General features: G+C 38.3%; 1 protein-coding gene across 1 annotated transcript in view; it reads left to right on the top strand.

The window, feature by feature from the left end:
* Nucleotides 1-27,467, top strand: part of side-II (sidestep II transmembrane protein) — a gene marked incomplete at its 5' end in the record, with an annotated part of 117,723 nt that overhangs the window by 34,371 nt on the left and 55,885 nt on the right. Inside the window, 2 exons of the mRNA XM_028308791.1 lie at nt 24,221-24,365; nt 25,681-25,811. Coding sequence (XP_028164592.1) covers nt 24,221-24,365; nt 25,681-25,811 — 276 coding nt within the window. The remainder of the gene's footprint in view (nt 1-24,220; nt 24,366-25,680; nt 25,812-27,467) is intronic.

The following is a 27,467-nucleotide window of genomic DNA, read 5'->3' as shown; positions in this document are numbered from 1 at the left end:
GTAGTAAATTAATGAATAATATAATTAAAAATTATAACACTATCATATTAAAGTAATTCACCTTTTGGCTGACTAGTGCGTTTATTCATAAAATAAACAAAGAAAAAAGCCAACCCGAGCCCCGAGCGAACGTTAATTAATAGCCTTAACACGTAGGTATTTATTTGTCGGGAAGTATTTCATAACCACCGCTTTATTTCTTAGCATCGCGATAAAACATTCTATAGACTCCTAATCAACCAATAGGTATGAAAATTAATACCAAGAAGCAAATTACTTTTATAGGAGAGTTGTAAATTTAACTACAAACACCCATCCATGGTCCGCCTAACTAAAGTTAAAGTTATATTTTATAATTTTCTACGATTTACGGGACTTTATTAATGTAATAAAAATGAAAATGTAACATATTATTAGAAATATATGGAATTAATTAGTCTTAGCTTACTAACTTGCTTAAAAGTTTGTCACACAAAGGCACAACTCCAAATTGGACCACAGTCGCGGGGGCCGGATTCGACAAATATCGGCATGTCTCTGATTCAGCCCTTCTAGCGGGAAGATAGACGAAAGTATGGAAGGGGCACAAAATATAGAACTCTTTTATCTGATCATTGTTTTCGATTTCTGTGAAAGCCATCTTGTAGAACTGAGGAAAATGTGCCTCTCTAGTACAAAAAGTAAAAAACCAAAAATTTTGAGTTGTGCCCCTATATTATTAAGGGTGCGATATNACGCTATGTCACTTATGTAAATTCCGAAGCAGAGCTCGGAGACTCGGAGTTCACTATTTACGACTAGTTAGCCAGTTATGTACCGGACCAGTCGCGACTAGTTGTGTCCCGCACTAGTTGCGACGTTCTGAAGAGCTCTCGACCCGTCATGGCGGTCGTCCCGTGAACCTTTGTACAAATTAAAACTTATAAGTATCTTAGAATGATCTTTTCCGCGTTTTTATCTTTAGTAAAATCTCTAGATGGGACTCGGAAATTTGAGTAATTTGTGACAATTGTTTTAATCGGATTTATACCTAGTAAATTCAATAATTATACTTATTGAACAATGACTAAAATGCCCATTTTTAAATTATTATGTTTCAAGATCTTACAAACACAACGTTATTTAGTAGATATGTGTCAACGGGGTGCTCTTAACAATGTCAAGTGAATAATAAATTTAATCAAACTGAAGCAAACTAAGCAGAGGTATCTGATTAGTCTTAGCAAGCAGTAGTACCTAAATTTCTCAGTCCAGAAGCGCAATATCCGTCGCTTCAAATATTTGCGCTGCGCTAACAGGATTGCCTCCGTCGGTATTGAAAGCCTTTCGCAACACAACATTGCAACGAATAACAGTTTCTTAGCGGACTAAGGAAAAACTACTTCCTTGAAGTAATCCAACACTTGCCCATAATAGATCACAACACTACCTAAAGCAAGTAAGAGAAGTAAGAAACAAACAAAGCTCATATAAGAGTGTACATACAACCCTTAGCGTTTTAGGTATTTGGGAGAAATTTTAAACAAACATTTATTCCTAATTTAATTTGTATGGTTACTGGATTAATTAAAGAGCACAAGTAAATTTGAAAATTATAAATAACTTGAAAAAATCGAACTGCCTAAGGCGGGAATTGAACCCACGACCTTCCGCTTGCCGGGCGACTGCTCTTCCAACTGAGCTACTTAGACATTGGATGAACCCGTCAAAATTTTTGAGATGCGACTCTTAACGCTAAAAAATTAAATAACTATGAGCACAAGTAAAGTTCAGCAATAGTAAAATTGATAAAAGGCACAAATTAAAATATGTTCAACTAACCGTTCCATCTACGAGTTGATTGAATTCGCGTGTTATCTTGAGCAATCCTTTTTACAGACTTACCTACAGACTCAGTTTTTTTTCTGTAACATCCTGATGTACCAGATAAAAGAAATTGAAAATGCAGTTAAATCCACGTTGAAGTCACTTTGACCCGACGACGCGCCGCCGCGGTGTCGCCCGGCGGTCTTCACAAACATTTGCCCTGCTTCTAACGGGATTGCCTTTCTTGATATTGAAAACCTTACAAAAAAGAGGATTGCTTTATAAACTTTGTATAAACTCAGCTTATTTAATTTCTTTAAAATTCTCAGAATGAAGCGACATTTAACTCAGACGCGCTGCTCCAGCTGCGGCGTTCTGGAAAGTAATCGGCCACAAAGGCTTGAAAGGATAAACGGGTATATTTTAGCTTTGGACTGGATTGACTTAAAGCCACAAAATGATTATGTTGATCAGTTCACCAAGAATAATGTCAATTCAAGGAATAACAAGTCCTTGTTAACGCTACTTGCCTCTACATTCTCAGTTCCCTGAATAAATAACTAAACGCTTAAAAAACTAAACGAACAACAGGCATCTTTTTGGCAATATCGTTTCACAGCTGATAAAGATGTGAACTCTACCATTTGAATATTTTTTTTATTGTAAGTATGTAGGTACTTTGTGCCAATTTATCTGCAGCTTGTAGGTAATAATTATTTTGATCTTCTTTTGTTTTTTTTTCTGTAGACGGGAAAATAATTAATGTTGTAAAACTCTTTGGTGGCCGCGGCATAGAGACGGTTCGGAGTATTGTGACATTTCGCCCGTGTTGCGCGCGCAATATCCACGCTGCAAATATTTGTCGTGCTGCTCACCGGATTGCCTTTGACATTGTTGTTTTTGAAAGGATTTTGCTACCTTTACTATGGAACGATTTTATACGGCGAAGTGAAGGTAAATAATGAAATCTGTTAAATAAGTTGCCTGCTTGTTTAATGGCACTGCAGCAAAATATTTCGCAATTTCAAAGTTAGATGGAGCAGCACCATCAAACTATAATTATATTTTAGTTTATTATCCAATCTAAACAAGTCCCACTATGATATAAAATACACTTTCAGATGCGGTGATCAAACTCTCAGTTCATCAATTAAGTACCCCTTCTAGTATATTGGTTTTCGAAGTTCTGGAACTATCTTTGGTGTGATATTTCTTTATGTGACAACTGTGTTCTACGTTGTATTTTAATAAGTGGAGAGACGTGTTCTTTGTTATTTCGCTCGGAGTTAGCGGCGCAATATTCGCGGCCGCAAACATTGCCGTGTCCCCGTCCGCCGGGACCACCCCAACTACAACTAACTGCACTTTTGTACAAAAACAAGCTGCTACTTATTTACTGACAGACACCTGGGAACATGACGCAAGTGGCGTTTGGAAGTGAAATAGACCTAGATGTAAGTCACAATCGGCAAGCCAAACAACTGCAGTGCTACTAACAACGTCACTCTTGTAGCGAGTTTTGGGCTGACACTGTGTAGGTTTATTGTCGACGCGACAAGAAGAAGAAGCAAGCTTTTGAGACACTAACATTTAATAGGCTTTTCGCCCAAATTTCAATAATTAGTTAATAATATACCTTGATGCCTATTTTATACAAATGCGCTCTTATTTTGGAAAAAAATCTCATCTCCAAGGATTATTTTGCATTTTCAATAATATTTGACATATAGCCCTCAAAAACGCTCACGACCGTCATGGCGTCTTGAATGACGTCACACCTTGCAAAACACAGCTGTTTTAGTACGGAAATTGTAAAGTTATTTTAATTACAAATGGATCCATCGCATTTCAAGTCCTGTACAGTGCCCCAATGTACAAGCACAAGTATAAAAACGCCAAACAAGTTATATACGTGCCAAACAATCAGCAGATACGTAAAATATGATGTCCATTGTTTAGCAACAAAATCAAGGATGTATTTTTGTGAAGATCATTTCAATGTAAGTTAGATATTTCACACAACATAATCTGATATCATGTACCTACATATTATAATGAAATTTTGAACTTTGTTTAAGAATAAGATAACAACAAAATGAGTTTAGGAACTATTCATGACATATTTACCAACAAACTTCACTTTTTTTTAACATAGATTTTCACGGCTCTGGGTCAAGACTTCACATGAAGAAAAGTGTTGCCAGTCGGGTCTTGTCAGAAATCACCAGAAATATAAAAAAATGTAACCTATTTTTAAAATGTACTCTCTCATCTTATTCATATGGGAAACTATATCGGTGTATGTTTTATATCACTTAGTTGTACTGTACAGTACCTATATCTAACATTATTTGCCAAAACTCGAGACATAATGTAAAATTATTTGTAGAGCCCTATAAAGGAAAAATATCTACAAATTTCGAAAAATCACCTAACAGGTTACAAAAATAACCTTCTAGCAACACTCAAATCTTGGCAATGACAATCTGGCTTAAAAGGGCTTGCACCCAGAGCCGTAAAAAACTATATTTAAAAAAATAGAAAACGTGACGTAACGCTTTCTGATTGGTGTTTGCTGTCACGTGACTTATGGGCCATTTTTTCCGAATTTATTTGCTAAAAATATAAATAATCTTTAATTATTATTTTACGTAGTTTCGTTTTTCATTAATTATACGACTATCTTAATAGTTATACAATCTTATACTGCAGATTTATTCACTGTGGATACAAGCCTATTATAGGCCACTACAATCGCACTAATATTAGATTCTACATTTTTAATATTTTTAATCTCTTCAACTATAACTGAAAGACGTCTTTCCGAGGACTTTCTTCTACAACGAACGGTGATGTACAAGCCGCCTAATTTTTAATTTATCTAATCATATTTATTTAACAGAGTTCAGGAAAAAGGACAGTACGGTCGACAGCACGTCAACGTAAACACTGCGGTATCTTACATAGTTGCGATAGGGGCGAGTTTGCAACGAAAATGTATAGCTTGATGTGCTGTCGACTGTACATAATCGTATAGTATAGTTTTACGAGGGCAGCTGAGGCGAGACGGACGCGGCCGTACGCAGCAGGAGCGTAATTACGACACTCCATCACGGTGCAGACACGGACCTAGGGGTGAACACTTTCGTTTCAATAATGATAAAAAGGCTATAAACGCAGTTGAAAGATGTTGCCACGGTAGCATATGACGTGAAACGGACGTAAGGGCATACGGAGCAGGGGCGTAATTATGAGGCTTCGTTACGAGTAAAGAGAGCGTAGCGATAAGTCTTAAGAAGAAAGCAAAAAGAGTAAGTAGGTAATAACGATATTTCATCAGAAGTTCAGAACTTAAGAACCTATCCTAGGCAACTATGTATGTACTACCTACGTAATATTGTGAATGTGGTAGTCCAACTAACTTAAAGCTTAAAACAATCGTAAAGGAATAAGATCTTTCATTAGCCTCTATCTTTCATGTAAGTCGACAACCCTAAAGAGGAAACCCTGCAAGAATGTTGCCAGCGAATGAACGAGTTGGTTCGTTTTATTAACGGCCCTCTGTCTTATAATAATTTGTTAAGTAGCTGAATAATCTCTTTGTTGGCTTCCGAGCTAAATGAGTAGTAAGAGGTAGTTCTTTTGTGCTTGCTTACTATTTATTATTATTCATGGTTGCATAAAATCCCATATTTTTATAAAGATCTAATCCAATCTCAAGCTAGAATTTATCTCAAAATGTTGAAAGATGCAATATTTTTATAATATAAAATTAGAGCCTTTAGAATTAGAGGATATCAATACAAACTTCATGTGACTTGAGCATATTTCGATTTGCAATCGATGTTGTAATAGGCTAGATGACAAAATTTCAATTATTTGTCCGTCAGACAGATAATTAGAAAATATTAGACTCATATTTTTTTATTTTCTTTCATAATAAAATATTATCAGTGCTACATCGAGTTGAAATGGCGCGATACGTCACGCTTGAGTAGATCAAAAGTGACGTCACGCGACATTTCAACTCAATTTAATACTGTAATTATTGGATTATGGAAAAAAATAAAAAACATGACTGTAATATTTTCTAATTATCTGTCTGACAGACTAAATAGAATTTCGATTTAATTACCCAGTCATCATCCCTATTAATAGAGCGGGAATGGTCTCGGTGCGGTTTCAAAACATTAATTACGATTAAAGATAACAATATTGACTGAGATATAATGAGAGAACCATATTGTTGCTGACTGAGATATAAAGCGTGGTTTACTAACGTTAGCATCGTATAAAAGTTATAAATCTAAACAAAGCTATTTAGCACCGTGGTTCAGCAATTATGAGCGAGCAGAAGTAATTTCCAGCTCACTGCGCGAGTTGACATGAAAATTTCGCACGTGAAACGTGTTGACATGCCCCGAGGCAAACTGGGGCAGCTGTACCCTATCAGCAAATGTATCGCTACCTTTAATCTCGACAAATTAAGTACTATTATTTAGTCTTGGAGATTGATATGGGTTATTAAACTAAAAGGGCATTGTACTTACTAACCGCGTTTTTATCGTCTTTTAATTTTTCATGGCAATATTGTATGTCTACTTTTTCATGCGCTACAATATTATGTAAAGTAATACTAGAGGTGCAGACCAAAGGGTATTCACAAAGTAGATTGCTTGAATTTAACACATGAGTGAGTAATACCTATTTATTAATGGTAATTACTTATCTAGTAATTGGAGTGTCTCTACAACAAAACCCGCAGTTAACTAGCAATCTGTAAATAAATCTGTATTACATACATACATATAAAATCGCATTTAAACGCCGATCCATTGTAAATGTGCGGATCAAAAATATTGTTAATATTTTTCGGGAGGCGTTTAATTTTTTTTTTTTTTTTTTTTATGCTAGCCAAGGCAGGTATTTGACCGCAATCGCACCTGGTGTTAAGTGAGATGCAGTCTAGGAAATAATTTGGCCGCATAAATCTGCCAAATACCGATTTACAATAGAAAATGGCCGCGATTGTGAAATATAGTCAAGTTATATTTCCATGCCGGTGTTCTAGGACATTTTTATGACGCAACTAGCTTTTGGCTGCTACTGTGTGTATTTCAGTTTGTCACTAAAAATCGAAATATATGAAAACAGTACCTAAAATATAAAATTCTGTTATATTTTCTTTGATCTACGCAGATTTAAATATGTAGTTTGAAAACACAAATACTTACAATGTACAGGATAGTCGAAAATAGATTACTGCTGCTCGTATGATGTTAAGTAAAATAAAACATAGGTCAGTCAAACTTTTGGAATATACTTAGTCCGTTACATTAGTTCAAAACCGGTCACCTAAATAGCGTGTTCCAAAGGATCGCTTCACGTAGAAGTGAGCGAGTTGCTTATTAAAGCGAATAAGCAGTGTCATTGTGAGGCGTGCGTGCGCGTCCCNCAGTCGCAAAGTTTTTTTTTAGTCGCTCGTTTTATAATTCCCCTTTATTAATTACTTATCTAGTAATTGGAGTGTCTCTACAACAAAACCCACAGTTAACTAGCAATCTGTAAATAAATCTGTATTACCTACAAATAGAATCGCATTATTTAAACGCCGATCCATTGAAAATGTGCGGAACAAAAATGTTGTTAATATTTTTCGGGAGGCGTTTAATTTGGCCGCATAAATCTGCCAAATACCGATTTACAATAGAAAATGGCCGCGATTGTGAAATATAGTCAAGTTATATTTCCATGCCGGTGTTCTAGGACATTTTTATGACGCAACTAGCTTTTGCCTGCTACTGTGTGTATTTCAGTTTGTCACTAAAAATCGAAATATATGAAAACAGTACCTAAAATATAAAATTCTGTTATATTTTTTTTGATCTACGCAGATTTCAATATGTAGTTTGAAAACACAAATACAATGTACAGGATAGTCAAAAATAGATTACTGCTGCTCGTATGAAGTTAAGTAAAATAAAACATGGGTCAGTCAAACTTTTGGAATATACTTAGTCCGTTACATTAGTTCAAACCGGTTACCTAAATAGCGTGTTCCAAAGGATCGCTTCACGTAGAAGTGAGCGAGTTGCTTATTAAAGCGAATAAGCAGTGTCATTGTGAGGCGTGCGTGCGCGTCCCATTTCTCTCGTTTTAATTTAGGCGGCGACGTGAGGCCTCGCGGGCCGCCTCCGAACTCCCACGGACCCCGAATAGGTTTACGAGCTCCAGAAATAACTGAGAACAATAACATTTTACTTCTCACCTGTATCCTGTCGGACACAATCGTAACGTGTAACGAATCTGCCTAATACTATCTTCTTAAAAGGAACAATTTATTTGTAGCCTGCTTCAAGTCCGTGAAAGCATGAAGGCGGAACGCCAACGCGAGCACACGTCTCCCAGTGCTATTCAACACTCAATCAAACTCGTCTACTGAATGAAGTTACGTTAAGAATTAATCAACTAGCTACATTATTTACTATCAGAGCACCTTAACAGTGTAAATCGTAAAATCAATGTCTATGAGCTGATGTGTAGATCAGGTATCCTGTATACGCTTCTCTTTATGTAATCGTTGATAGGTAATAAGCCTACAACCGATCAGTTGAAAACAAAAGATGAACAATATCGATTTTCAGTTGTTCTGCCCTTCCTGAAACATCGCCGGAGCAAACGAAACAAAAGAGTGTTCGAGAGAAATGACGTCGTCCGTCCAAATGTGCCGTCGAAGTGGCCGCCTGCAGCCTGATCCTCGGACGCCATCAATTTCCGTCACTGCAGCACCGGAGTCCTGCGCACCAGAGATTAGGCAGCGGCGATATTTATCGAGGAGACTGCACAAACTGGATCGACAACTCGAAGTTGCGATGAAACAAGCTAACACTATAACGTTGTCAGTCGTATCGTCTATTAGGTACCCCCGCTCTATGCTATTACGAGTAGGTATGCATGACCAATAACCAATTATTGAAAACAAAAAGACGAGTAACCCACGTTCTAAAAATCACAACTCCAAAATAGTCACATTAGAATTTCATTACCTACTTTTGAAAACAGCTAAGGCCGCCATGATTTACTAAAACAATATTATACAGAAGATATCAACTCGCTCGGGGTTATAACCGTGCGGTAATCGAATGCGCGGGGGAGGCAAATGTTCGCTCGAACAACACTAAGAAAACATTCGGGAATAAGTCACGGAATAATCCACGAGCACGAGGTACGGACTGTTCTATATAAAGTTTTATATAAAGGCCGAGGATTCATAATGGAAACATAACAATAAGGGCTGTTCTCGTTTAAAATCTCAAAAATTAAATAATTAGGCACATTTTTGTAAGCAAATAACATAAAAGGATATTAAGCCCTCTCATAATTTAATTTATTTTACATTCCTACTATCAAGAGTAAAGTATTTTCATCCTTAGATTTCTACAATACTTACATAATAAATTCAACATAAAAGTCTATTACCAGAAAAGTGAGCTAAGTAGTCTTATCGACAAGGTTTGTATCATTTTCACTTTAACACTACAATACAATTTGTTTAGTAGGTAATGAACAAAGACTCTACTTAAGTGCTACATGTTTTGATGATGAATCAATATTCAAGTGACCTAACAACATTTCGACCCAAAAAAGCTAGCCAACGTCCATTATCACGTCCACATTTCGTAGTGTAATTCAAGTGGTATTATTATCATTGATTACAAATTAAACAAAACATGTCACTCGAGGTTTTTCATTAAATAATCAGGAGGAGGCAGCCGCGACACGGATGCGCTGCGGGCAGGTGCCAGGGTTGCATGTTTCAAGAAATATATTAGTTCATTTCCTCCTACTGAAAACACTGTAGGTAATACAGTTTATCAGTTGTGGAAATAATTATCTAACCTTTAACTTTCTTAGGATTGAAGAATAATCAATGTTGATTAATTATTAATGAAACACGTAATTACAGGAAATTGAACGAAAAAACAAAACACGTTTACCTTTTTTTAAGATACTTAGGTAAATTACGTAATAGAGGATTAATCGAGCAATAATTACGAAAAAATATCAAAAGTAGGAATTACGAGACAAAAATAATAACTCTGTTTTATGTGGAATGTAATTGATGAAAAGGACTCACTTCTCACAAATTTAAATGGTATGGAGTATAGACTACATACTCGTACAAATGATGGCATGACTTTAAATGATTTCAAAACAACATCTATTATAACTCAAAAACAAGGTTCCGCAGTGATTACTGTGCTCTCTTCTATACCTACAATAAAAAAAATCGAATTACTCATTCAGTTATCAAAATTTTATGGGTAGCATTAAAAATAAAAAACGAATTGCCTAAGTTGAGAATAATAATTAAACCCACGACCCTTCGCTTGTCGGGCTACTGCTCTTATCAATCTGAGCCACTTGGAAATGAAAATTTCGACGGGTTTACCCAGTGTCAAAGTAGCTCAGATGGCAAGAGCGGTCGCCCAGCAAGCAAGCGAAAGGTCATGGGTTGGATACCCGCCTTAGGAAATTCGATTTCTTTAAGTTATTTAAAAGTTATTCTTTCGACGCACTGACGCTTAGTGGGCAACCCTACCAGATGGTGACAGATCCAGGGCGGGGGCGAGGGGGGAGATAACACAAATCCAAACATCTTACGCCGAGGGCGGAATAACTTAAGCCATTGAGGTGTGTCGTACTTGTTACTGGAATCTACTGGATACAGTAATAGCTGCCGTGAGTAAACTATGGAAATACGAGTACAGAAGAAACACTGGAATTATTTACATAGATTGTTTCCACTCTTAATGTGCTTGAGTGTATTGTTGTAGCTATAATTCAATATGGATATGATGAGTAGTAAGTGTAAATTCGAGTATTAGTGGTTGATGATTTATGGTATGAAAGCTCTTGAGAAAAAAGCCTGAGTGTTCTCAAGTATAAATTACAAAAATTATTGAATGTTATATCCTTTACACTTTAACTCAAGCCGAGATAGAATCGCTTAAAATGCCCTTTCTTGTACCTCATTATTGATTGAATGACCATCAAAGAAATAACACAATCCATTGTAGTTTTAAAATTCTAATTCGGTCTAATTTAAGAGTATATATCTTCTACATTTACTCTTGAATTAGCAATCATGTTTCTCAGGCCGCCACCTCAATTTTGACCTTAATAACCAGTCCCCTGGATCTAGGTTAGTGTGTAGGGAGTAAATCACCGGCCGCGCATCTGCGCCTAACGCTGCTTGGCCGCGCGCCCAACATGCGTTATGGCCCAATGTCTTGTATTAGCTTTAAGGGCTTTACGAAGAATTCCATGAATATTCATTAGTGACAGTTTTCCACATACACCATAAATATTCTTTGGCTCAACATAATGAATAATAAAACAGAAAAATTATAAATTCGTGCGGAAACGATTTAACGATTTTCATATACGAATGTGATCCAATAACGCGAACGACACGCATCGCCACCGCCGCATGTGCCTGTCCTTCGCTGGGCTCAGGCTGCCTCCATAATAAATTAATATCCAAATCCGTTTAAGGCTTGGGCACGAACACGTAGCAAAACAGCTTCAGAGTTTATAATATCACCAGAACATGGTATAAAGTGTTTGTACAAATTGTCAAGCAACAACGAAGTCGTAACTGAAAGAGTCAGCATTGACAACAGACCATCAATCATTCGCTCACGGCGACTGCTTCTATCAAGAGTAGACAATTAAGAATAATGAACTTTATCGGAGGGCCGACGGTTTCGCGTGCTCTCCGATGGCCTGCCGTCTAGGAGCTAGCCGAAAGTAATTAGAATCGATCCTAAGAACAGGTTAGAGTTGAATATATTAAAAATATAAAATTTCGAATATCCCACTTCAAAATCAACGTTCCTGAATCTAATATTTTATCTACCTACTTTGTGGAGAGTTTAATTTTCAATCTCTTACAGAAAAGGAGCTTTTTCTTATTTACCAGAAAGTCATTTTTAAGTCATCAATAAAGTTTAGAATCAAATTACACACATGAATAAGACATGTAACGGATCCGTTTTATTCAAGCACGAGCCTATGCACGGAGCCCTAAAAATGAGCAGATATTTAGTAGCATGCACGGGTACATATTGAGCAGTTATCCCCGATAGACCCTTCGGAATTCATACGCTTTTGAAGCAGTTAATGGCGCCACGAGCGGCGCGGCTGGCGCACGGCCAGCGGGGCAGCACCTGGCCGCCCAGCCAGTAGTTAGCCGGGCTGCGTTAGCAGGTGAATGCAGTACGTGCATTTGATGTGACGACTTACATTGCGTGATAGAGACATAATTATGTACTTTATGAAAGTTCCTATTTTACAAGATTTAAACTAGGCAATTAAAGCTTGTAAACTTCGGAACTTAAACTCATAAAAGTTAATTATTACAGCCACAGCAAATACGTAAATAATGTATAAGAAATTTATTCATAATGTTCATTACATTACAAATTTTCACTGTGTTACCTACTATCTCTTAGTTTTTATATTTGCAACTGTCCACATTGCATGCCGTGGCAGCCTTTTAGTTATAGTAATTTCATGTATGCGTGTTTGTCTTGTTGGTTGTCCTAATAAATAAAATAAATAAATAAATAAATTATTTTGCACTTAGGCTTTTTAAAAGCGCTATTTCTAAAGTTATGTCTATTTAGAAGACATTATTTTTTCGCAATTAAGCTTTTAAAAAGCCCTTTTACGTGTCTTTTACTATGTTTATTACTCGAAACGAGTGTCTATTCGATTTGAGCATTAAAATTCAACCAAACAGAGTCCTACAAGCCTCAATCTATCAAGCGGCATCACGGGCGAACCCTTTCGGGCGGAGGGAGCGCAATGAGCCGACTTTTTCGCCGCCCACCTTGGACGCTGTAATTAAATTATATTTATTTTCGAGCAGCGTCTCTTAATGAAAACGGCCGCAATTCGGAGCCAGATAAAATGAAGCACCTTCGTGCATAATTTAAAACGTTATAAATCGCTATGAAACACGGCTAATTAGACAATAAAACTCCGAGGAATGGAAGCCTTTTGCGTCTCGGCGTCGCCACAGTTTCCAAGGAACAGTCTCTTCATATTGCTGCTCAGAGCTCAATAATAAATAATAAATATCCTTGGACATTTTACACTGCGCTTCTAGTCCCAAACTAAGCAAAGCTTGTACTATGGGTACTAGACAACGGATATAAACATACTTAAATACTTTTTTTTTGTAAATACATACATATTATACATAGAAAACACCCAGTCCAATACAAACAAATAAGTTCATGCCCACAAATGTTTGTACTGTGCGGGAATCGAACCCGCAACCTCCGGAATAGTAGTCCGTTTCGAACCACTACACCAAACGGCCGACAAACTTATTTGTGATGTATGCTTTGACAGTGCTAAAATTGATACTGGGTATCTGAACATGAACAAAGGGGACATATTTTAAGCTAGCTTTGAGGTTGGCACTACCTTTATAGCCAGTGCTTGGGTTTCAAAGCGTAGTATTTGCCTTTATTATCGCCAAATAACTGCGGGAAGCCTTTGATGTGGCTGCTCTCTACACACTATGTCATTACCCGCGTTGGATTTCGGAGACAAATTTGATTTCCTGGAACTGTGTTTAATCGCAAGCGCCAATCAGAACTTGTGACGCTGCACCGGCAATTAATTCGCTATTTAATGACGTGACGTTAATTAAATCCAAAATTGTCTGCACACATCGATATTCGTTTGGGTTGTTTCATCAGTTTTGCCGTTTTATTAAGCTTTACATTTTAATGCCGACAAGGTTAAATAAATTGGTCTATCTGCTCGTTAACGAGTAATGTGCGTAATTGATGACCACGTTTGCAAATAGTGGGTATGTTTGAAAATGCCAATGTAATTAAAACCCTGATTGTCATAGTACCCTAGACTTAATGCCTGTTGTTAATATTAAAATAATGCTCATAGTTACATAAAGGGCCAAACTAACCTCTAAAGCAATAACCCTCCTTCTGGCGCAGTTAGGTAAAAAGAAACATTTATTTACTAAAACACAGTAGGTATAGTACATGACAACTTTCTTAGTTTCGTAACGCTTCAAGTCTGAAAACTAACAATTACCTACCCATCCCTATTGCATCTACTCGTACGAGTATAAAAGCTGCAATCGTCAAAGTGCTCCTCACAAAGGTGTTAATACTTTATTCGACAGAGGATAAAAACAAATGACAATCGCTAGATTTTCCACTCTGCCGCGCGCACACAAAAAAGTGAGCATCAACATTTTCCGAGCAAGCTGCAGGCGCAAGGAGCTGCGCCGGGCGGCAGGTGAACCCCGCACTCGCAAATGCACGAGCGTCAATTTTCCGCTGATTACATTCGGAGTGAATGCGAGTGTGGCGAGCAATTCGGTAAACTGCCGAGAAGTGAGTCCCGGGCGCGTGTGTGCAACACCCCGGCGCTGGGAGGCGTTGTCGTTTAGACGAGGAATATGAGCAGATACTTGTACAAGTAAAGCACTTTTGAGTAACTGTCAAAACCAAGAGTCGTTCATTTTGGATTCGGTTTCTCAACAAGCATATTTTAAAGTAATCGTGTCTAAATGATATTAATAGCATAGTTATATATAGTAGATAACACGTCGGATGTATGCTACTGTAGCTGTAGAGCTACGTAATTTAAACGTTACTTACGTATCTATTGCAAAGATAAATCTACCATAAGAACTTATTTTTTTATACAATTTGAATCGATACCTACGTGCAACATGGACCAAACTTTTCACCGACATACACTAATCAAAGTTAATTCAACTAAATCTATCATACTTAGCTAAAATTGAGTGAGTTGACCGCGCGTTAGAACATACGCTGGCTGAGTCAATGAGGTCTGATTGCGCCGGTCGCCGAGTCCGCGCAACTCGATTACGCGGCCGCGCGATTACTCGAGCACTCGAGTCGCGCGAGCGCCGAGTGTTGCTGCGATTGCGGCGATGCGCCAATTACGGCCGCTAGTTAGTCGCTTGTCGAGGTGCTAACGTGTTTAGTTATTATTTCATTTGTTACCTCTAGATTGAGAGCGCCAAAACCGGGTTACTGGGAGAAATGTAGAGCTAAAGTTTATTAATGCTACATAATAAGCGATTCTTAACCCATTTAGACCGATAATTATTTTTGTAAATACAAATTTATTTTTTAGCAAAAACTTACAAAGGGAAGCCTAAAAATCATGAAAAAAATATTTAAAAAAATAATGCATAAATAGGGGGCCGTGGGGAGCCCGTACCATATAGGGTACAGTAGGTCTATAAGCAAGCAAAACATAGTTGTTGTTCGAAGAAGATTTTTATTTATATTTGAATGATATAAAATAAAACAAAATCATATAATCACTAGTATCACACTTTGCATATCTTGTAAGACGTTTTCTGTGATACTAACCACATTTGGTTCTTTTTTCCTACCTTCTCCGAAGTTAGTGAGGATAGCTGAAGAAGATCTGGCTATTTCTGATTTATTACGTTTAGTGCTATCCATAATCGCATTTAGCAACACGACGATGGAAATTTAGCAAATCCATCGGAGAAAACTCTGAGGGTTATTATTTACATTGACACTATCTTTATCGCCTAAATCTTCATCAGCCTGATCATCATTAGCGGTCATCTGACAAGACAGCAGTAGAAAAATACCAAAATTGCTTTATGTTTGCTGAAATTATCAAATATTTCATGATTTGTGGCAATAAAGTGAAGCATCAATTGCCTAAAACAATAAAAATAATAAAAATTAAATTTTATTTTTCGCACGATTTGCTCATGCATAGACCTACTGTACCTTATACGGTACACCTATTTTAGACTGGAATAAACAGTATAAAAATAATCTCAATAATATTTTTTTTGTAGTCATGATATCTATTGTACTCTATTTTTAAAATAAAATTGATGAATAACATAATTTACCATGAATAATAAGAAATTATACCTTCTTAAATACATTGTAAATATTGTTTTTGTTTTCTGTCGAGGAATTTCATAAGTATTTCCGAAACCACTTGTTAAAACATATTTTTAAATATTTTTATGTAAAATAATCACTTTAAGCTTACTGTCACAATCATTTTTACAAATTAATAACAGTTTGATACTTCGAAATATTTTCAAAAAGATACCGTACCACATAGGGTACGGTAGGGCTAAATGGGTTAATAAAACAAAGTAAATAGGACGACAATTTACATAATGCCAAGAGCAGTTAGCAACAGAGAGCAGCAATAATATTGCAACTGTTAGGGGAAAAAAGCAACAAAGAAAATATGAAGGGCTAAATCAATTGCCGTCAATTGTATAACGTACTCTTGGATTACCTACTGAAAAGCCTAACTAATGTCTTGATGTCACTAACAATGATATTTGCATGCTTACTGTGCAAGCCCATAACAGCTGCTCAGCAAACAGCCGAAGGTGGTCCAGCGTGGCGCCTGCCACTGTTTGCCGACGCTGACAACTCCACCCACCACGCGTGTACCTACCTATTCATCTCTTTTTCATTTTACTCGTAATCTTCCAAACTTTTGTTAACAAAAACCAGAAAAAATATTGATTCCTACATAAAAATATTGTGAAAGGTTTGGAAATATAATCTATTTTTGTTCAACAATAGTCTAGACATCACGCTCGGCCGCGGCGCGCCCTGTAGGCTTAGCGAACAATGATTGTTATAGGCCCTCGTCATCCCTTTTACTCATTAGGCCCACAGCATCCTGGGACAAGTAAAAAATGAGGATCGAGCTGAATATTATTAAAATTACTTACGCCTACGTCTAATAATGATCAGCTTAGTCCTTTTACTTTGTGAAAAAAAAAATGTTTTGGGCTGTCGCGTCGTGGTGTGTGGGTTGTATGCTTTGATTGGTAGTTTCAATTATTAATTAAACAGTTTTAAAATTCAGTATTGAACGATTATAATACTTTATTTTTAGTTTTAGAAATTGACAATTGCATTAAAATCAAAATTTTAAAACATAATGGAGCATTTTCCACATAGTTCACCAACCAACCCCAGTATAACAAAGATTGTGAAGTTTTCAGATAATGACAGTGAAAAAGTGTCTTGGTTTAACGTAAAATAATTGATTTCATATTCCTTTTCCTTCGACACTTCACATTAACATTCCGTATGGCTTTAATCCAGCCTTAGAGCTTTACCAAAACGACACCAGGTAAAACACTTCAGAAAATACTAAAGAAAAATACTATAGTCGACATTTCAGGAGAAATATGGTGGATATTAATTTTATGTACTCGTAAAATAAATATTAGCACTAGCTCTAGCGCGTGCAATGGGGCATAAAATGTTATTTTAAAGAATTGGGTCGTGTCTTGGTAGATTTGTTGAGCAAAATCATTGTTACGACCTCGGGTGCCGTCCGGCGTAAAACAAGAGGAGTGCGTTGCCCGCCGTAATGAGGTTCCGTAGAGTCGGATAGCTTTTTCGCACTTCCGTAACTCAGGAACCTTATGTGGGTTCCTCTTCTAGGTCACAATTGTAAAGACGTCAGCAAATGATATGCGAGATACTTACATTGCGATGACCTATTTTATTTTTAACTTTACAAGTAGTTTTTTAAGTGAATTGTTATGCATTGATATCGTAGTTTTGGTACGATGTTGGTCGTTTATGAAATGAATGAGATGAGTGAATATGCCACTTTGTATTTTCTTAGTTACATAGGTACCTAAATATAAATTTTGTTGAAAATATGTATTAGTAGGTACCTAAGAATTGTATTGTAAGATTAAAAAAAACTCGTCTCTAGCGCACTTGCCGCTATATTTAGCCTTTTAGATGCTTTTCCTTTAAGAGTTTTGTCTTGATCGCGCGGGGTCGTCGGCGCAAGCAACCACTGGACCCCGCACCGCAAGTAGTCGAGTTTTAAACGCTCGTAAAGCGAGCGACGGGCGTTTAACCCTACAGTGGTCGCGTGGATTACACCCGTAATCCACTCGTGCAAATTGTCGAATATTTTGAAATCGGTCAACGCGATCGTTTTGATACTTCGTGTACTTTAAGTTGCATAGTCGAAGATCACACTTAATGACGTGTGAGCGCCAGGTCGCTTGTGANAGGTGATAATGCTTTTAAAAAATCGGTAAAAAATAAAGCTTATAAATACCGAAAAATGTTTCAAATAATTGTAATCCACACTAATTTACGCTTCTAAATAATATATTAGAAACACCCTGTCATTAAATTTAACAAAATTATAATCTAAACATGTATTGTCAAAAGTTACTTGAAAATAATGAAAAAATACTTTTCAAAATAAAACACACGTGTTTCTGGTCACGGCAAAAACCACATGGCCGATATTAATTGATTTTAGTTGTGTATCGCTGAGTGTTGCAATTACAGACATTCAATAAATACTTTAGGAAATATGAGGGTGGTACAATTTACCCGGCGGCGGTACAATATACCGAACTCTCCCCTATTACAAGCTTTTATTTACTTTCATTTTTAATAGAGCATTTTCTACAAAGTTCACCAACCCCAGTATAACAAAGATTGTGAAGTTTTGAATGTACGCGTTACAAGATTAAATAAATAAGTAATCTTGCCTCGAAAAAGTGTCTTGGTTTAACGTGAAATAATTGATTTCATATTCCATTTCCTTCGACATTTCACATTAACATTCCGTATGGCTTTAATCCAGCCTTAGAGCTTTACCAAAACGACACCAGGTAAAACACTTCAGAAAATACTAAAGAAAAATACTATAGTCGACATTTCAGGAGAAATATGGTGGATATTAATTTTATGTACTCGTAAAATAAATATTAGCACTAGCTCTAGCGCGTGCAATGGGGCATAAAATGTTATTTTAAAGAATTGAGTCGTGTCTTGGTAGATCTGTTGAGCAAAATCATTGTTACGACCTCGGGTGCCGTCCGGCGTAAAACAAGACCGAGTGCGTTGCCTGCCGTAATGAGGTTCCGTAGAGTCGGATAGCTTTTTCGCACTTCCGTAACTCAGGAACCTTATGGCGGTTCCTCTTCTAGGTCACAATTGTAAAGACGTCAGCAAATGATATGCGAGATACTTACATTGCGATGACCTATTTTATTTTTAATTTTGCAAGTAGAGCTTTTTAAGTAAATTGTTATGCATTGATATCGTAGTTTTGGTACGATGTTGGTCGTTTATGAAATGAATGAGATGAGTGAATATGCCACTTTGTATTTTCTTAGTTACATAGGTATCTTAATATACATTTTGTTGAAAATATGTATTAGTAGGTAAGAAATGTATTGTAAGATTAAAAAACGCACTTGCCGCTATATTTAGCCTTTTAGATGCTTTTCCTTTAAGAGTTTTGTCTTGATCGCGCGGGGTCGTCGGCGCAAGCAACCACTGGACCCCGCACCGCAAGTAGTCGAGTTTTAAACGCTCGTAAAGCGAGCGACGGGCGTTTAATTAGACGCCGAGGGGACCCGCCAATTTATGCACATTCGCGTAAAAGTAACTGCACCGGTAATGGCCGCTAAATCACTCGAATGAGCGTCTGACCGGTGTTTGCTTAGAGTATAATTGGTCATTACGGCAATAATTGAATGTTTGGTTTGCTTCGTTTCCAGTTTTATGATTCAAAAACGATAAAAAAGTTGACGGAATCATTTTGAATTGCTTTGAAGTTTCAATAATATGAGTGATTTTTTTTCTAGATAAAATGTTTCTATTTTAAAGCCGTAAGCGTGTGTCTAAAGTTATTTTATTGATTACGTCCATAAGCTCCGGTTGAGTATTTTTTTGTTTTACTATATGAAATAAATAAATACCACGTCGTATATAACCCTATCTGCCAGAAGGCCCACGACAGTCTATTCGGCCGGCACTCCGCTTCCGTGTCAATTGACATAACTCCTCCGCTTTACGGCCGGGCTCCACCTGAAGACCGCAGACGATCGCAAACGGCGCGGATATTCCAAATTATGCTCTGCATTACCGCTGGTGCGAATTTACATATTCCAGTTTGCATAATATCGCCTTTTGATCGTTTTTCAAACGATAACTTTGCCGTGGACTTTATTATAAGAATTTGAAAATAAAAGTTTTTGGAATTGGTATTCAGCAGAGCTCGAAGAAGTTAACATCAGAGCAGATTGGGCTTTGAGTTCTTATTTGCAATCGAAATTACATTTTAGATTGCCCCACACTAAAAATAAAGTCTTCTAACTAATTAATGCATCTTTGGAATAATACTTTGGAGATGAACATAAGTAAATTTATATGAGTTTAATTAAACTCTGTACCATTTTATTTTTGTAACGACAATGTAAATTGTTTCATGGTTTTTCAAATATAAAATATCATGTGTATTACTCGTATTTTTAACAGTTATAATAGAGATACATATTATATGAGTCTGCCGTTACGAGATTACGTTTCTACTCCGTGTCGCTGACGGCTGACTCGCAAATCGGCCATTTCTGTTTTTCTAAAAGGTGATGTCGTTACAAATTAGGCCGGGGAAGGCGGCCATTTACGGTATCTCTGTTTAATTAGCGCCACTTCCGGACGCTGATTGCATTTTAAACCGTCCGGTTGTCCGGTGCCGCCGATGTCCGCAATATGCGTGATAAGTATTTCAAAGAGCGGATGCGTGAATAGCAACTGTTTTCGAATTCAGAGTTTGCATACAGGGTGAGGTTTTTTACCTACGTAGTCTATCGTACGTAGATAGCTCTTCAATATCTTTTCACTCGTCAATATTTACTTAAAAGAGGATCTCTGAAATACAGAGAGAATAAGTAAATAAATAAATTTATTTATTTATTTATTTAGGAAAACCAGGGTTTTACAGTGTGTAATAATAACATAAGATAGGCAACGAGTAAACCACTTATAGGTTCCCACAGGTAAAAACAATTTAAAAAATTTAGTGAGCCTTTGCACCAGGGTTACTACATACTACGTACTACACTACTATAATATACTATGTAATACCTAAATAAAAAGTATTGGAAGACATTGCCAAACAGAAAAACAATTTAGTTGTCCTTAAAAAAACGGTCGCCTAGCTTTCTCCTCGCCACAGCAATGCTAGTACAAAATATGTCGATGTTAGTCTCCTTGACAAATTCGTTCAAGTTCCTACTCGCCCGCCAGAGAATAAACCTTTATTGTCACCATAACAAAAAAAAATACAACTTTAACACAGCTTAACAATTAAAAATAAGGTGACAAGGGCATCCGGCTCAGCGTAAGCTGTACGGCACTAGGTCCATGCAGCGCTGGTTTTCAGCCGGTGCCAGTCTCCTGCACAGTAATACAGCGTACATACCTACCTACCGTTTCATTAATTACTTATTACGTCCTCCATTAATTATAGTCACCAAAGCGGATCACACCGTAAACCGTAACGTACCTACTACTAGCAGTCAATCAAAGTAGATATCGCTTTCTTCAATGAAGAAATAAGTTGTGTACCATTGGGGTAAATAAAATAAGCATCTAGCCCAGCATGCGTTGGTCCATCGCGTAATAGGCCGCGCTGGCCGGCCGCCAGCCCCGGCGCCGACTCAGCCGTGATTAAGATTTTTGCCAATTTATGCGCCGCACTTCTGTACTAGAAGTGGCGCATGCCCGGAACGCGAGATTCAGGCAGCTCTAGTTTTCCTAGGTTTAAGGAAGCGGAGTAGGTATAAAAGGTACACGATTTAGACAGCATGCATGTGCATAATTTATTCAGTGACGGATCCAGAGCATGAACTCGTTAGGTATTTACTTGGTTATCTCAATTTCCGTGTTATGTTCCAGTTCGCAAAATAATTTTGTATTTTTTATCATATTCGAATGATCTTATTATTTAGAATTATCAATAACCTTGGGGAAACACAATAAGTAAAAATGCATGAGATATATAAAGAGCACACATCCACGGACGCTACGTGCCGGGCGCGATTTATTGCGGGCGCGTGACGCGGACCGCGACCTTTGACGAATGATTAAATGATCATTGCAAGTCAGAACAACACGCGACGACCACAGCGACAAGGATGCGATGATGGGATTCTTAACTTTTCATTGTTTTTATACACTGATACGCACACTACAAAGTTACAAACCAAACAATAACAAGCCTGCTTGAGTTACACGCGAGATGTTTCATAGAGAATGTTGCCTGTAACTAATGAAAACAACATAGCTTACAGTTCTAAATCCAGAATTAGTACACATTTGTTCCAATGGACAACAGTAACTAATAGTGTCCACTGGCGATCGGGCCCAGATGCGACGTGACTCTATTTATTGCGGACGCGTGATCAAATAAGTACGAATGAAGCAACCATTTGGACCGTTAGTGCTCATTGTTATTAATATGGTTTAATAGATGCAAATGCATAGTTATTCCCTTAAATGAGGTTTTTGGCGCAATTTTATTTTCAAACATAGTAATGATAACAATCGGCCATTGAACCAAATATTGTTCGAAGTTCACAAAAAAATAAGTATCTCCCCATTCTCGGAAGGAAAACTTTTATATAAATAACTAAGGACTAACAAAAATAATCCTGACCCAAATGGAATTCGCTGTACCTATTGATGGAAAATGCTTTCCACGTGTCCAGAATTTAAGCCCTACCAAAACATTATGTTTGCTTTCGATGCAAAAAAACTGTAATAATAATGTAAAGCTATATTTTTGAAAACAGAATTATTCTTTAAAATGTAAATGTCCTTCTTATTTACACCACTACCGCGGTATGATTGAATGCACACACATGATCATTGATCACATCTCACAAAACTGAGGAGACATTTCTACTTACCTTAAAAATTATTACAAAATACCTAAAATAATAATCTAGAATATTAATTAATTTAAAAGAATTAAGATCATATCCAATTATTTTTAATGAGGCTAATATCAACATCTCAACAGATTTCTCCAATGTTTTAAGAGTGTTTTAATAATAAATCGTCCTAATTTGTTTATGCTTTAACAGCTTCCGAGAAACAGCGGTGTATCGATATTGAAATGAAAAACACGAGCTTTATTAATATTTTATCGCGAAGCACCAAAAAGAAAAGCAGCACAAAGCGATATAATCGCTGCATTATTGATATTAGCGCTGACAAATCCGATGTTCCTCGCTTTTAGCCCAACCCGTTAATCCTTTGCAAACGTTTCGGCTTTATAAGATTTGTTAAAATCCGCGCTCAGAAAAAAGTGCTACACATTCAGCATTTTGGTAAGCTGAGAGCGAGCGAGTAGGTACGAGAAAAGATTTGTCGTTCGAATAAAATACTGATTGAATTTATAGGTTTCGTGCATGCCGGGCGGTATAGCGCGTGGCTAAAGCCGGCGGGGCACTGATTGTTTAGATCTCAATATTGGCGTAGATTGTCGAACAACGGAGTCGCACTTATGACGGCCTGTGGTTTACTTACCGGTCTACAGCAGTCAATGTTAGTGTAATGATCGTTTTCAGTCTTAACTATCTCGGATTCAATACCTCTCAAATCAAACCATTACAGTTCAATAGCTCCTTGTAATAGCTTCTTCCCTATTGTAGAGCCGTAGGCCCACCTGCCGATTGGATATTCGAGCCCTGTGTTTGCCTCCGATGGCGATCAAAAGGCATTAGGAGGCGTCGAGTGTGCCATGAGCCATGACGCACGGCGCAAACAGCCGGCCGGCACCTGCGGGCGCCGGCACAATAGACACAGGCGCGGTGAACTCAGGCACAAAGCCTATTTGAAGACCGATGTCTCCAATACCCGGACGATCCCGGTAGCCATAATTTGCCGGCATCTGACATAATAATAATATATCGTTGATTGATCGTGATCAAAGAGTGTGAGACATACGCTGAGTGTTCCTTTCGTAAAAACTAGTTAATTATGTATGTAAAGTAAACATCCGCGATAGTGAAACTTCCAATTAAAATTTATTTATATCTCGACTATCAAATAATGAAACCAAACTGTGCACGTTTATGGTCATGGATTACCAATATTCATAATAAGTATTATAGCATGATAAAGAATTGTTATTTCATAAGCAAACCTTCTGCCCTTTCCTTCGTCCGCCATTAATCTCGGCCGCTCACAGGAGCCAGCGCCGCCGGGGCAGGAACAATCGATTTAATTAATAGTGACAATCAATGCGCGCTCACCCGCCCGGCCGACAAGCTTGTGGCGCACGCGTTTGCGTTTGCGGACGAAACAATATCGGTGCGTTAAATTAAGCCACATCACTGCTGACTAATCTTTGTGCTCATTAGCTTTTTGAAAGCTCGAATATTGCAATATTTTCCCAAGCAGCTGGCGTTTCGCATCTAGATTTTAAGAATTAATTAGCATGTAATAATAACAAACTTTATTGTGTACAGGAAGAGCACAGAAACAACCTGACGGTGAGCGTGCTGAGCTTCGTGCCGACGCTGGACGACGACGGGAAGCCCATCACGTGCCGCGCCGACAACCCCAACGTCACCTCGCTCTCGCTCGAGACCTCGTGGACCATCAGCGTCGTCTGTGAGTGCATGTGGCTATACCCTAGCAACCTGACGGCGAGCGTGTGAGCTTGGTGCCGACGCTGCCGACGACGGGACGCCCATCACGTGCCGCGCCGACAACCCCAACGTCACCTCGCTCTCGCTCCAGACCTCGTGGACCATCAGCGTCGTCTGTGAGTGCATGTGGCTATACCCTAGCAAGTTAGCAACCTGACGGCGAACGTGTGAGCTTGGTGCCGACGCTGCCGACGACGGGACGCCCATCACGTGCCGCGCCGACAACCCCAACGTCACCTCGCTCTCGCTCGAGACCTCGTGGACCATCAGCGTCGTCTGTGAGTGCATTGTTTCAACGACAGTTATTTACCTATGTACCAACAAATATACAAATCTGAAACTCACTGACAGCCGATCGACCAAGTAGACTAGAGACGGTTTTACTTGTTAATAACTAATTAAATACTTCAAATCACACAAATATTCCAGATGTCAATTACCCTCTCCCGATCCTAACTGGAAATATCCGGGAATCGTACATCGTCAACAAACACTCGGCTGAAATTAGTAGGTTCTGCTAATCACGAAGTTGCCGAAAGTTCAAATACATTTTAGATAACTCCGTAGTTCATCTATAATTTTGAACAAGGTACGAGTATAGTAATTAGGTCTAGTGAATTTGCTCAAATACTGACTAATGTAACGTGAACTCTAATAAACACCTACATCATTAATTTATTATGATCAAAGCTTTAAGCTGTGAAGTTGGTTAATCTATTACTACGGATGGATAAAACTAAATATAACTGAAGTAAAGGCTGCTAATGGATTCCATGTCAGGGTTGATAAATAAAGGTAATAATCCATAATATTAATTTATTTACCTACTGAGAAAAGTTCTACGCGTCCTAGCCCTGTTTATCCTTCCTCCCCTTTCCCCCTCCGGGTAACATGCTCGAAAATCAAACGTCGGTTGATTTTTAAGCATGCTCAAAATAAGCATGCGCAATACTAGCAATGTTACGACACACGTGCTACTAATGAGCACTTGCCCAATAAAAGTATGCTTTCGTGCAAATGATGAGCACGCTTTTCTTCAAGGAAAGCCGCATAATAGACCAAGCAAAAGAAATTAGGCCTTGTCCAGACGGGCGAATTCGTCGCGAATCCTACACGCGGTGAATCATACGCGCGTTGGCGAGTTACTAGCAGCCAATACATTACGTCCACAAGACACGCGCGAGTTGTAAATTCGCTCGTAAATCGCGTCATACATAAGCTCGCCTTCGCGGTGGATTCGCCCTCCTGGACAAGGCCTTAGACTGGTATTCCCACAGACCCGCCGGTGGTGTGGCTGCGGCTGGGCAGCTCGCTGGCGGAGGGCGACATCAAGGAGGGCGACGACGTGTACTTCGAGTGCCACGTGCGCGCCAACCCCGCCGTCCGCAAGCTGTCCTGGCTGCACGACGTGAGTATAATAACTATTTATACCTTCAAAACCCCGCCAATCGAGACGGTAGAAATCTATTGTTACGTGGTCTCCTGCAACCGCTTGGAATACATACATAATACTTTTATTACAATATAGTGTATATGTATAGTCCACGGACCGGAATTTTCACGGTTTTCAGAACACAGAGAAGCCTCTACGAAGGGCTTAAAATTGTATTAATACTTATTTTTATGTGCTAAATGGGAAAGAAACACACGTTGAATGGCAGTATTTTGTGTAGTTGAATAAATATACCTAGGTTATCAATTGACATAGGTAAACACATTATCTTATTCAATTCATTCATCGCTGAAATGTCACATTTTTACAGCAATTGATCCATTTGCTCCCGAACAAAGTAACACGCTGACCTTTTCAGCTTAACAAAAAGGCATTCGCTTTTAAAATTAAACACGCGACAAGATATACACGTGTATTGTGCCGTCCCGAGCTTTTAACCCGACAGGCAGGCTGCGCGATAATCGGTTAACGAAAAATCAAAATTGAATTCCATCAACAAAAGATTTACTGTAACAAATTAATCCTCGGGAAAAACAATAGGGCATAAAGTAATAGACGGTGGTACGGTCCGATAATCGCTTTGTGCTGTCGCGTTTTAATCAGCAGTGCGGGTTGTTTTTATTTTCCTTTTTGCGGCGGCGCACCCTTTCAGGGGCAATCAGTCGCGCGTTGTTACACGGATCGCGACGCATCACCGCCCGCCTTCGCTCATGTCGCGTTAGGGGCCAGCACTTAGCGACTCCAAACAGGGCTGATATCAACCAATTTGTTTGTTTGATGGGGAACAGCTATGTGAGAAAAAAATCCCTATTTAATTTTGCTTTCAACTTTTAAAATAGAATCAAGATCTAAACTAAGGAAAAATAGTTGCAAATCATACATCTTTGTCTCTATTTATTATTCTTCGTCATGATATTCTACAATAACTTTCAAATAAATGCCTACCAGCAGACTCAGATTACGGTTTTGTGTTACGGTGCTGTATCGATTTGATGATTATATGAACTCTACATAACGTGGGTCGACTCGCGCTTAACCGATTTTTTTTTCTGTATTGTTTCCACGTTTTTGTTGTTCGCAGGTCGACCCACTTACCCGCCGCGGACTTGTTTCAAGCGACACGATCGCTCCTGACGTTTCGTTTTGTCTGAATGACGTTGATGCGTGAGACGCATGCGGCGTGCATATTTATTACGTCATTTCCATTCTGCTTTCCCGACGAGTCCCGTTGACGGATGTACCCAATTTTTCGCTCCAATTTCCGTTAGTATATTGCAACAAAAACCTGGTGATATTACTTTGATGAGATGTTAGCCGTTGCGGAATGCGGCCGCACACAGCGGGCCGTTTGACGGCGTTTGAACACCTGGCCGTTGTCGGAACGTCCAATAATATTTGCGTTACTTTTGTCCGCAGTTTAAGCGCGCCCATTTGTTTGGCTCGCGACGACACGCGTCATTGTTTTATACGTGATTGTTTTTGAAAAATGGCCGCCGTCCGGCGATACGGCCGAATTAAAGTGCTAAAATTTACTGCGCTCGTTTGGGAAACGAGCGGGTTTACGCGCCGGGATTTTTATGTAAGCATTATAAATTTTAATTGATGTTATTT

This window comes from Ostrinia furnacalis, unplaced genomic scaffold (genome assembly GCF_004193835.3).
Source record: "Ostrinia furnacalis isolate ACB-3 unplaced genomic scaffold, ASM419383v2 OfSCF2503, whole genome shotgun sequence".
NCBI classification, from domain to species: domain Eukaryota; kingdom Metazoa; phylum Arthropoda; class Insecta; order Lepidoptera; family Crambidae; genus Ostrinia; species Ostrinia furnacalis.
The sequence above is the reverse complement of the archived record's forward strand: the minus strand, read 5'-3'. Positions and strand labels throughout refer to the sequence as shown.